General features: G+C 51.3%; 1 protein-coding gene and 1 pseudogene across 7 annotated transcripts in view; one reads left to right on the top strand and one right to left on the bottom strand.

Annotated features, from left to right (window-relative positions):
* The window catches only part of ADA2 (adenosine deaminase 2), a 51,595-nt gene that overhangs the window by 8,751 nt on the left and 30,298 nt on the right, over window positions 1-12,546 (bottom strand). For all 7 annotated transcript variants that reach the window (XR_013399657.1, XR_013399658.1, XR_013399659.1 and 4 more), the window contains 2 exons: window positions 3,559-3,686; window positions 1,792-1,882 (listed from right to left, as the gene is read on the bottom strand). Coding sequence is in view for 4 of the 7 variants with exons in the window: in XM_077950989.1 (XP_077807115.1) it covers window positions 1,792-1,882; window positions 3,559-3,686 (219 nt within the window). In the remaining 3 variants the exon portion in view is untranslated. The remainder of the gene's footprint in view (window positions 1-1,791; window positions 1,883-3,558; window positions 3,687-12,546) is intronic.
* On the top strand, window positions 4,780-5,221 carry LOC144331999 (large ribosomal subunit protein eL32 pseudogene; annotated as a pseudogene).

Below are 12,546 nucleotides of genomic sequence, written 5' to 3'. Positions count from 1 at the left end.
CCTGGCTCCTCACAGCACCTCCCAGGTCCAGGTGCTTCAGCCCTGAGCTCCTGAGGTGGGCGGGGAAGAAGGACTACCGGTGTACCACCATGCTTGGCTTATTTCCTTTTAATATTTTGTAGAGGTCGGGCGCAGTGGCTCACATCTGTAATCCCAGCACTTTGGGAGGCCAAGGTGAGTGGATCACCTGAGGTCAGGAGTTTAAGACCAGCCGGGCCAGCATGGTGAAACGCTATCTCTACTAAAAATACAAAAAATTAGCCGGGCATGGTGGCAGGTGCCTGTAGTCCCAGCTACTCGGGAGGCTTAGGCAGGAGAATCGCTTGAACCAGGAGGTGGAGGTTGCAGTGAGCTGAGATCACACCAATGCACTACAGCCTGGGTAACAAGAGCAAGAAAAAAAAAAAAAAAAAAAAAAAAATATATATATATATATATATATATATATATTTGTAGAGACAGGGTCTCACTGATTTGCTCAGGCTGGTCTAGAACTCCTGGGCTCAGGCAACCCTCCCACCTTGGCCCCACAAGGTGCAAGGGTTACAGGCCTGAGCCACTGCCCTGGCCTAATCTAGATTCTTTTTTTTTTTTTTTTAGATGGAGTCTCGCTCTGTCACCCAGGCTGGAGTGCAGTGGCGCAATCTTGGCTCACTGCAGCCTCTGTCTGCTGAGTTCAAGCAATTCTGTCTCAGCCTCCCAAGTAGCTGGGATTACAAGTACGGGCCACCATGCCTGGCTAATTTTTGTATTTTTAGTAAAGGTGGGGTTTCTCCATGTTGGCCAGGCTGGTCTTGAACTCCAAACCTCTGGTGATCCACCTGTCTCGCCCTCCCAAACTGCTGGGATTACAGGCATGAGCCACGGCCCCTGGCCTAGATTCTTAATGAGATTGCTGAGCTGTCACCTAAGAAATGTCCTGGTCGTGCTTTGATTTGGTGGGGGGTGTGGGGCAATGACAACACCTATGAATGCGCAGCTTCAAAAACCGGTGTGGCCAGGCATGATGGCTCACGCCTGGAATCCCAGCACTTTGGGAGGCTGAGGCGGGTGGATCATGAGGTCAGGAGTTGGAGACCAGCCTGACCAACACGGTGAAACCCCATCTATACTAAAAATACAAAAATCAGCTGGGCGTGGTGGTGGGCACCTGTAATCCCAGCTACTCAGGAGGCTGAGGCAGGAGAATTGCTTGAACCCAGGAGGTGGAGGTTGCAGTGAGCCAAGATTGCACCACTGCACTCCAGCCTGGGTGACAGAGTGAGACTCTGTCTCAAAAAAAAAACAAGCGGGGAAGAAAATGGGATAGAGGAGAGGGAGGGACAAATATCACTACCTTGAGGATTTGCAAAGGGCTGGCTCCGTCCTGGACTCTTTTTCCAGACATTACCCCCCAACCCCCATCCCGCATGCTACAGGGGTTGGTGAGGGTTGTAAGAGCCACATCTAGGTGAGCAGTGTGGGACAGAAAAAAGGGCACAAGCAGGGCCATGGGGAATGAGCCCATAACTGTGGTCCAAATGCCCTGAATGCCATCCTTATTCTGGAACTTTCCTTGTTAGCCAACTGGCTGTCTGCTCTCCCTTCTCCAGTGATGACTGTCCCCTTCAGGCCTCTGAGAGGGTCAGCGCTGAGCAGCCCTGCTGGGTCAGCAGCCTGAGCCTGGCCCTGGGATTTCAGGGGTACCACAGGCACACTGCGCTCCCTTCACAGGGAAATGCTGCTCTGCCCACACAGGCATCCTTGCGTGCCCCCTTAACAGGCAGCCCTTCTGTTCACAGCATGGGTTACCAGATCAAACCCTGCCACCACCGTGGGGAACTTGGTTCGGAGCCCCATGGCCGTTCGGATGGATTCTGCGATGACAGTCACGTCTTTGGATCTGTGAGAGACAGAGAAGCCGGGAGACAGTGCCCAAAACCAACAGAGCACAAACCCCAGAGCACTCCCTCCGTGCAGGGCTGGGCCGGCCCCGAGTGTGCAGGAGCCGTTTCCCAAACCTGAGGCACCCCTGCCCTCCTAACCCCACCCGGACCAAGCCATTGTGACCCTTGAGAGATATTTAGCCCAAATCCATTCTTATTCAGAGATCCTTTCTGGCTCTGGGGGCACCTGTAGTCTCTGAAAAATAGGTGGGGTCAGAGGACCCACAGGAACAGTTTCATTTGTCTGCATTTAGAGGAGGCCAAGTGGCCTCGTTCCCGACTCTCCCCGCATCTCTGTCGGGGACTCAGACATGGATGCAGTTCAGGGGCAGCTGTCTGTCCACTGGACGCCTGCAAAGGGCCACAGGTCACCCAAGTCCCTGATGGGTCGGCTGGACCCAGTAACCATCTGGCCTCTTGCTGATTAAGTCAGCAAGACTCTGGGCACTGCAGAACCCTACAGGGGCAAGGCAGGCAGCATGACAACAAAAGCCCCAGAACACAGGCTCTGGCGCAAGCCCACAACGGGCTCAAGGTCTTTGCCCTGCCACTAGCTGGCTGTCCTGCTCCAATCCTCCACTCTGTGGGGACAAAGCCTTCCTGGCCCGCCCCTCCATGGCCTCTCCCCAGAGTCTAGGTGAACCTGGGGACATTGATACACTCAGCTCAGCCCTCACACCCTCCTGCCACTGGCCCTGGGAAGGGACACCTGGCACCAGGGAGCCTCTGAGCAGAACGTGGGCCCATCCTGCAAGCTCCCTCCTAGGGGGACGGGCACAATCCCTCCTAGGGGGACCGGCGCAAAGCCAGAGCTCAGCTCCTCCAGGCCCCAGGCCCCATGGAAGGGGGGGCACTCAGGAAGACTGGGCACAGGAGGAGGCTCCTGGGGAGTCAATGCCCTCCAGAGCCCAGGCTCGTGGTGGGCTAGGCAGATGGAGCCGCTGCCGGATCCCTCCGGTGCCCACCCCATGCCTGACTCCGAGTGATCCCACTGGCTGCTGCCCTTGCGGCTGAGACCATGGACAGGTCCCAGCCTTAGACTGGCTGCTCTTGAAATTGAGGGGAGGGGTCTTGTCTGGTAAAGTCGGAAGGACAATTAAGCTGCAAAGCTTTCTGTGCTTCCCTGGGAAAAAGAGTGGGTCTTTCACCCACGTGCCAGGCCACGCACACGGCACTACTGGAGGTCGCCACATGCAGACCTGAGCCAGTGCCCTCAGGGCATCTCCCTGATCAAGGATTCACATGCAACCACACACAGAACCCAGAGGCGAATTGAAACCAAAAAATGGGCCGATTATCCAAACATTCATGCGAAACCATTATGCTCATAACTGAGTCACCAGGCCAATGTGGGGTCACAGCCGAGAATCATCTGGGAAATTCACACATTCTTCATTTCAGTTTGGGGGTGAAGACCCGAACTAGAAGTGGCTTCAGGGAGCAATTCATTGCTGGGTCACCGCACTTCCCTACTACTGTGCTCACACACAGAGGCACAGCGCAGCTCCTTGGCACCAGCGCTGGGCCTCTCCTGGCCTCCCAGCCCCGCTTCTCACCCCTCCCCTCCCAGTCCAGCAGCTCTGCCTGCATCCCAGTCTCCCAACCCGAGCTCTTCAGCAATATTCTCTCTTACCTGTCATCTGAATAAATGATTTTGATTCCAATAAACTCAGGGTGAGTTTCCACAAACTTCTGAGCTACTTCCTGGTAAGTCTTCACTGACCACTCTTCGTCGTGGTGCTCTCCACTGAGCTCATACACCTGGGAAGAAAGCACAACCAGGAGCCGTCAGGTGAGCAGAGAGAGACACCCTTCCCAGCCACCTCCTTCCCAGCCACCCCTGCCCAGCCACCCCCTTCCCAGCCACCCCTGCCCAGCCACCTCCTTCCTAACCACCCGCTGTCAGCCACCTCCTTCCTAACCACCCGCTGTCAGCTACCTCCTTCCCAACCAACTCCTTCCCAGCCGTCAGCAAGCTCTGGGAAAAGTAGATGGGGTCAGGGGACTCACAAAACAGTTTTATTTGTGTTTGGATGAGACCAAGTGGCCTTGTTCCCAAAAGTCCAGCCAGGCTGGACTTGTGCTTCCCTTGTTCAGGTCCTCCACGGCCTCGGACATTATCTCTGCTGCTGCCTGGGGAATTCCTAGCTGGCTCTGGGATAACCCTGATGCCCGCCTGTCTCCTTCATTGCTGGGTCACTGCACTTGAAACGGCGCCTAGCACCTGCGAGGGTAGGTGGCCATTAAGCATTTGCATAATGGTTGAAGAACAGGTCACGGAGGGACAGGATGAAAGCCAGAAAGAGTGATCTGAGAATGACGTCATTCCCCATTACCTGCTCACCTCCGCACTGCTTCCCTAACTCCAGGTGCAGCAGCTGCAAGGTGGCCAGTGCCACCAGGGACAGCAAGGGGACACAGTGAGAGCAGAGTGGGGACAGCTGGGAGTGGGCAGGTGACAAGGAAGCTAAGGGAAGGGAGGTGTGTAATGGGGAAAGGACATCAACGATATCCCTCGAGGCCCGGTGTGGTGGCTCACACCTGTAATCCTAGCACTTTGGGAGGCCGAGGCAGGGGGATCACTTGAGGTCAGGAGTTCAAGACCAGCCTGGCCAACATGGTGAAACCCCCATCTCTACTAAAAATACAAGATTAGCTGGGCATGGTGACATGTGCCTGTTAATCCCAGCTACTGGGGAGGCTGAGGCAGGAGAATCGCTTGAACCCGGGAGGCAGAGGTTGCAGTGAGCCAAGATCACACCACTATACTCCAGCCTGGGTGACAAAGCAAGACTCTGTCTCAAAAAAAAAAAAAAAAAAAAAGGGCCCTCTCTCTTCCTTGGCGCTGCCTATAGAGGTGGCAGCCATCTCCTCCTCAGCATCATGGCCGCCCCCAGACCCCTTGTGAAGCCTGATGGTCAAAAAGACAACCAAAAAGTTCATCTGGCACCAGTCTGCTGATACGTCAAAAATTAAGCGTAACTGGTGGAAACCCACAGGTACTGACAACGGGGTTCGTAGAAGGTTCAAGGGCCACATCTTGACAACCAACATTGGTTATGGGAGCAACAAAAAAACAAAGCACATGCTGCCTGGTGGCTTCCGGAAGTTGCTGGTCCACAACATCAAGGAGCTGGAAGTGCTGCTGATGTGCAACAAAACTCCCTGTGCCGACATTGCCCACGTTTCCTCCAAGAACCGCAAAGCCATCACGGGAAGAGCTACCCAGCTGGCCATCAGAGTCACCAACCCCAACGCCAGGCTGCGCAGCAAAGAAAATGAGTAGACAGCTCATGTGCACGTTTTGTGTTTAAATAAAACTGTAAAAACTGAAGGGGAAAAAAAAAGGGGCCAGGCACGGTGGCTCACACCTGTAATCCCAGCACTTTGGGAGGCTGAGGCAGGTAGATCATGAGGTCAGGAGTTCGAGACCAACCTGGCCAATATGGTGAAACCCCGTCTCTACTAAAAATACAAAAATTAGCCGGGTGTGGTGGTGCATGCCTGTAGTCCCAGCTACTCGGAGGCTGAGGCAGGAGAATGGCATAAACCCGGGAGGCAGAGGTTGCAGTGAGTCGAGATCACGCCATTGCATTCCAGCCTGGGCAACACAGCAAGACTCCACCTCAAAAAAAGAAAAAAGAAAAAAAAGATGTGGGAATTTCTGCAGAGACTGTGGGGTGAAGGAGATAGAGAGCAATAATATGGAGGTGTCGATTACTTCCATGGCCATCAATGAAGCCCTTATGATGTAAAAGGAACAGGGCTAGGCACTGGAAGGGATGAAAAGTGCTAATAGACAAGATAGCTGCCCTCACGAGGGACAACATAGTCAGAGAGATAGATTTGACCCACTGAAAAGAACTCACGCCTGTAATCCCAGCACTTGGGAGGCCGAGGCAGGAGGATCACTTGAGTCCAGGAGGTCAAGACCAGCCTGGGTAATGAGTGAGTTCCTGTCTGTAAAAAGGAATGAAAAAAATAATAGAATACGTGCTAAAGAGAAGCACATGGACTCCCAGAAGAAGAAGAAGTTTGTTGTGACTGGATGGGTCAGAGAAGGTTGCTAGTCCTGACCAAGGGAACGGTGGCTCCACACAGAGCCAAGAGCTGCCTGGGGGGTGGGGGGTTCAAGGAGCCGAGGTTGAGACCTGCAGTGGGAGCCAGGAGCTGTCCCCTCACTAAGGAATAAACACCCTTCCTCCTCCTGGGACTCGGCTCCTGCCTCTGTGGCATCTCAGGAACTGGGTCCTTGGGAGTCCACCTCCTCTGCTCATTCCCACCAGCCCCTTGCTTCACTCCTGTCTCCCAGCCTAGGGGCCTCCCACACCCCTCCAGGCTGCGGCCACTATGTGTCCTTTGCCTCTGGGCAGTCCCTCAGATCCTCGCTTTCCCCCAGGCCCACAGAGCAGCACTACTGCTCTCTGATCGCCAGGGTGCCGCCCTGCTGCCTGGGCAGGGGCAGTGGGAGAGCAGGCAGCAAGGCGCTCTGCTGGTCTTTGCTCTTCTGTTTCCTCTGCTGCCCCCATGAAGCGCAGCACATCACACAGCCCCCCATACCCTCCACCTGGCCAGGCCACACATTCTGCTCAGGCAGTTTCCCTGACTGCCTGACCCAGCACAGACACTAAAGTTCAGGGCTACTGAACTTTAAGGCTGCCAGAGCGTGCCAGAGGGGAGAACCTTAGGTACTGTTCATTCAGGATCTGGTATTGTCCATTATTATTATTATTATTATTATTATTATTATTATTTACTGAAGGGGGTCAGAATACATCACCCCAAATAGGCCACTTTAGCAGAAGAAATATTTTTAGCTGAAGGCAATTAAGAAGCAGTAAATGGGTCAGGCGCAGTGGCTCAAGCCTGTAATCCCAGCACTTTGGGAGGCCGAGGCGGGCGGATCACGAGGTCGGGAGATCGAGACCATCCTGGCTAACACGGTGAAACCCCGTCTCTACTAAATAATACAAAAAACTAGCCGGGCGAGGTGGCGGGCACCTGTAGTCCCAGCTACTTGGGAGGCTGAGGCAGGAGAATGGCGTAAACCCGGGAGGTGGAGCTTGCAGTGAGCTGAGATCCGGCCACTGCACTCCAGCCTGGGCGACAGAGCGAGACTCCGTCTCAAAAAAAATAAATAAATAAATAAATAGAAGCAGTAAATGAAGAAAGAGCTCTTTGCCCACCTCATCCGCCTAAATTTCCCTTTGTGAAGGTGTCGCCCTCCCCTCTCCCGTACCAGAACAATCACCCTTACCACTGGAAACAGAAAGTTGCTACCAAGATGGGTCTGCACAAACCAGCCTTATAAAATTGACCTTATCTTCCATTAGTTTTCTCCATATGTTTACCTGCCCACAAAGTACTGTCCCTAGAAGCCCAAACCCCTTTTCCTTCATCTTGTCACTTCTTCACAATTTACTACCAGTTGTTAAAATGGAATATAAGCCCCCAGTCTAACTTCTTTGGTGCTTCACATCTTTTTAAGGAAGGCCTCCATCTATCTGTGCACATAGCAAATTTTTAGGCTGGACGCAGTGGCTCACGCCTGTAATCCCAGCACTTTGGGAGGCAGAGGCGGATCACCTCAGGCAAATCACCTGAGGACAGGAGTTGGAGACTATCCTGGCCAACATGGTGAAACCCCATCTCTATTAAAAATACAAAAAAAAAAAATTTTTTTTTAACTTTTTTTTTTGCAACCGTCTTGCTGTATTGTCCAGGCTGGAGTGCAGTGGCACCAATGTTGGCTTACTGTCCGTTTCACTCTTATTCTGTCATGGATATACAGTAGAATTTTCCTGAAGTTGCATCATGTGTGATATCATTGTGACCGGTAATGCCAATAATGGATTATGTGCTTGTATTTAGAATTTTTTTTTTTTTTTTTTGAGACAGAGTCTTGCTCTGTCGCCCAGGCTGGAGTGCAGTGGAGCGATCTTGGCTCACTGTGACCTCCGCCTCCTGGATTCAAGTAAGTCTCCTGCCTCAGACTCCTGAGTAGCTGGGATTACAGGCACATGCCACCACACTTGGCTATTTTTTGGTATTTTTGATAGAGACGGGGTTTCACCATGTTGGTCAGGCTGGTCTTGAACTCCTGACCTCATGATCTGCTTGCCTTGGCCTCCCAAAGTGCTGGGATGACAGATGTGAGCCACTGCGCCCGGCTAGAAAATTTCTTAATTTTGGCCGGGCACGGTGGCTTACACCTGTCATCCCAGTATGTTGGGTGGCCAAGGCAAGTGGATCACTTGAGGTCAAGAATTCAAGACCAGCCTGGCCAACACGGTGAAACCCCCCTCTACTAAAAATACAAAAACTTGCTGTAATCCCAGCTACTTGGGAGGCTGATGCAGGAGAATCACTTGAACCCAGGAGGTGGAGGTTGCAGGGAGCCAAGATCTCGTGCCATTGTACTCCAGCCTGGGCGACAAAAGCAAAACTCCATCTCAAAAAAAAAAAAAATTTCTTAATTTTAACAGCGAATACAGGATAGATCAATAGACATAATCCACATAAATAAAAGGTGCTCGAAATTATCAAAACTTTTTTAAAATATAAAGAGGTTCTGGGACCAGAAAGTTGGAGAACCATTGTATAAACCCAACCCAGCATTGTTACCTGCAGTTGTCTTGGACTCCTCTGGCTGGTTCACAGCAGGGAAGAACAGGGTTCTGTCCTGGCCTTGACCACCCTGTCATTACTGAGCCTCCTGCCCACACCCCACCTAGACTGGAGGCCCCTCCAGGGTAGAATCCTTACAGTTCCACTCTCCTCACCTCCTCTCCTACGGCACCAGAGCAGGAGCTCCATAAATAAATATGAATTCAAGGAGAGTGCTGTCCACAAGGAGTTTTAAAAGTACTAAGGACCAGGCAGCAAGGGCAAATAGATGTTGGAGGAGTGGTGGGTGGAGCCATGCTACCAGAATAGAAGGGAGACAAAAGAAATAAACTTTAAAAAAAATTTTTTTTTTTTTTTTTGAGACAGAGTCTCGCTCTGTTGCCCAGGCTGGAGTACGGTGGCCGGATCTCAGCTCACTGCAAGCTCTGACTCCCGGGTTTACGCCATTCTCCTGCCTCAGCCTCCCAAGTAGCTGGGACTACAGGTGCCCGCCACCTCGCCCGGCTAGCTTTTTGTATTTTTTAGTAGAGACGGGGTTTCACCATATTAGCCAGGATGGTCTCCATTTCCTGACCTTGTGATCCACCCGTCTCGGCCTCCCAAAGTGCGGGGATTACAGGCTTGATCCACCGCGCCCGGCCAACTTTAAAAAATATTAACGAGCCGGGTGCGGTGGCTCACGCCTGTCATCCCAGCACTTTGGGAGGCCGAGGCGGGCGGATCACGAGGTCAGGAGATCGAGACCATCCTGGATAACACGGTGAAACTCCGTCTCTACTAAAAATACAAAAAATTAGCCAGGTGTGGTGGCAGGCGCCTGTAGTCCCAGCTACTCGGGAGGCTGAGGCAGGAGAATGGTGTGAACCCAGGAGGCGGAGCTTGCAGTGAGCCAAGATTGTGTCACTGCACTCCAGCCTGGGCAATAGTGCAAGACTCTGTCTCAAAAAAAAAAAAAAAAATTAACAAATGACAACTCTGCTTAAAAGAGGATCTTTGAGGCCTGGCACAGTGGCTCACGCCTGTAATCTCAGCACTTTAGCAGGCCGAGGCAGGTGAATCACCTGAGGTCAGGAGTTCAAGACCAGCCTGGCCAACACGGCGAAATCCTGTCTCTACTAAAAATACAAAAATTGGGCCGAGCGCGATGGCTCACGCCTGTAATCCCAGCACTTTGGGAGGCCAAGGCAGGTGGATCACGAGGTCAAGAGATGGAGACCATCCTGGCTAACACGATGAAACCCCGTCTCTAATAAAAATACAATAAAATTAGCGGGGCATGGTGGCAGGCACCTGTAGTCCCGGCTACTCAGGAGGTTGAGGCAGGAGAATGGCATGAACCCAGGAGGCAGAGCTTGCAGTGAGCCGAGATCACACCACTGCACTCCAGCCTGTGCAACAGAGCGACACTCTGTCTCAAAAATAAATAAATAAATAAATAAACAAACAAAAATTAGCCAGGTGTGGAGGCGGGCACCTGTAATCCCTACTACTCAGGAGGCTGAGGCAGGAGAATCACTTGAACCCGGGAGGCAGAGGTTGCATTGAGCTGACATCGCACCACTGCACTCCAGCCTGGACAACAGAGTGAGACTCTGTCTCAAAAAAATCCAAACAAACAAAAAAGAGAAGATCTCTGGCAGATTAATCAAGTATGCAGAGATACACAAGTGATGCAACCAGAGCAGAGGGCGGTGGTTCAACACCCTCAATCTCAGAGTCCTGTGCTTATCACTGGAGAAGCCGGGAGCTTTGCCTTCCAAGGTCGCACCCACACTGCTGATGTCATAGCATGGAACACCTGGAGAACAGGATCTGGCTCCCAGGACTGCCAACACCAAAGCCCATTCAGAGCACCTTCCTAGTCTCCTGGTGCCCTGTAAACCACCACTGAGGCTGCCCATGAAGGAAGGGTGCAGGATGGGATCTGATCATCAACAGCACTCCAATTCAAAGAGAGGGAGGCCCTCTCAGGGTGAGGGAGACCTGCAGCTCCTCAGGGCCTCACAGCTAGTGTGGGCAGACACTCCTAAGGAAGTCAAGCTCCCTAGTGAGGGCTCAGCTGGCTTGGGGGTTCTGGTCAGCCTTCCAGATTCAGGCTCCCAGTGGAGACACAGTCTGTCCCAAATCAGTCATCCCTCAGAAGATTATTGCAAGGATCAAATGAATTAATATTTGTAATACATTCAGGAATGATAACCACTAATAATAATGTTATTATTACAAATCTATCACCAGATCTAGAAAAACAACTCAAAACCTGCAGTTGCCTCAGGAACATTGAATTAATGTCTAAGAATCTAACAATTTGTAAGTACAAGTAACTTGGTGCTAGCCATTCATCTAAGACTAAGTGATATAAAAAGTTGCTATACACTGAACTCACTTTAGATTATCTTAATTATTAACTATAGTTTAATAAAGAACTATACATTTTTAAGGAAGTTATTTAAAATACATGTGATTTACATAAAGCGATATAAAATTTTACATGTCTATGATATCATAGACATGTAAAATTTTGAAGCTGGGAGGAACCATAGGGAAATTTGGGAGCAGAGTGCTGTAAAGGTCATACAACTGGTTGTTTTTTTCTGTTTTTTTTTTTTTTTTTTTTTGAGACGGAGTCTCACTCTGTCACCCAGGCTGGAGTGCAGTGGCACCATCTCGGCTCACTGCAAGCTCCGCCTCCCGGGTTCACGCCATTCTCCTGCCTCAACCTCCTGAGTAACTGGGACTACAGGTCCCTGATATCACACCTGGCTAATTTTTTGTATTTTTAGTAGAGACAGGGTTTCACCGTGTTATCCAGGATGGTCTTGATCTCTTGACCTCATGATCCGCTCGCCTCAGCCTCCCAAAATGCTGGGATTACAGGTGTGAGCCACCGCACCCAGCCTCATACAACTGGTTTCTATCAGAACATAAACGAGGACTCAGAATTTCTTTTTTTCTTTTTTTTTGGGGGGGGGGGACAGGGTCTCACTCTGCCGCCCAAGTGGCAGTGCAGTGGCATGATCTTGAACAGCCTTGAACTCCCAGTCTCAGGTTATCCTCCCACCTCAGCCTCCTGAGTAGCTGGGACCACAGGTGCATACCACCATACCCGGCTAATTACTTTGTTTTGTCTTGTTTTGTAGAGACAAGGGTTTTGCCATGTTGCCTAGGCTGGTCTTGAACTCCTGAGCTCAAGGGATTCACCTGCCACCATCTCCCAAAGTGCTGGGACTACAGGCATGAGCCACTGCACTTGGCCAGTACTAGCAGTTTTACTCAACTTTCACTACCAGATTATCATTCACTTAAGAAGTGTTGAGCTTCTACTGTATGCCAGGCATATGCAGGGGGCTTTATGCCATAATCTCATTTAACCCTCAAAACTACACTGTGAGGTAGGTCTCATTTTACAGATAAGGATTTTGAGGCTTTAAAAGTTTGATAAAGCTAAGCACAGTGGCTCATGCCTGTAAATCCCAGCACTTTGGAAGGCTGAGGCGGGCGGTTCACCTGAGCTCATGAGTTCGAGACCAGCCGGACCAACATGGAGAAGCCCCGTCTCTACTAAAAATACAAAATTAGCTGGGTGTGGTGGCACATGCCTGTATGCCCAGCTACTTGGGAGACAGAGGCAGGAGAATCGCTTGAACCCGGGAGGTGGGGCTTGTGGTGAGCCGAGATTGTGCCACTGCACTCCAGTCTAGGCAACAAGAGCGAAACTCCGTCTCAAAAAAAAAAATTTTTTTTTTGAGAAACTCAGCCCCCCTGCATAATTAGTGGGGCTGGAGGCCGGCCACATTTCAGAATTTTGCTTGCCCTGAGGTGTCTCCTGTCATCAGGAGGCCCCTGCCCCCTCCTGTAGAAAGGTGACAGTCACTAGAGTGACATCTCAGCCTCGGCTGCACATTGGCATCACTCAAGGAGAGGAAAAATGCCTGTGTCCCACCCCAGAGCAACCAAATCAGAATCTGTGGGGTAGAAGCTTGGTGTTTGTAACCTC

This window comes from Macaca mulatta, chromosome 10 (genome assembly GCF_049350105.2).
Source record: "Macaca mulatta isolate MMU2019108-1 chromosome 10, T2T-MMU8v2.0, whole genome shotgun sequence".
In the NCBI taxonomy this organism is placed as follows: Eukaryota; Metazoa; Chordata; class Mammalia; order Primates; family Cercopithecidae; genus Macaca; species Macaca mulatta.
The sequence above is the reverse complement of the archived record's forward strand: the minus strand, read 5'-3'. Positions and strand labels throughout refer to the sequence as shown.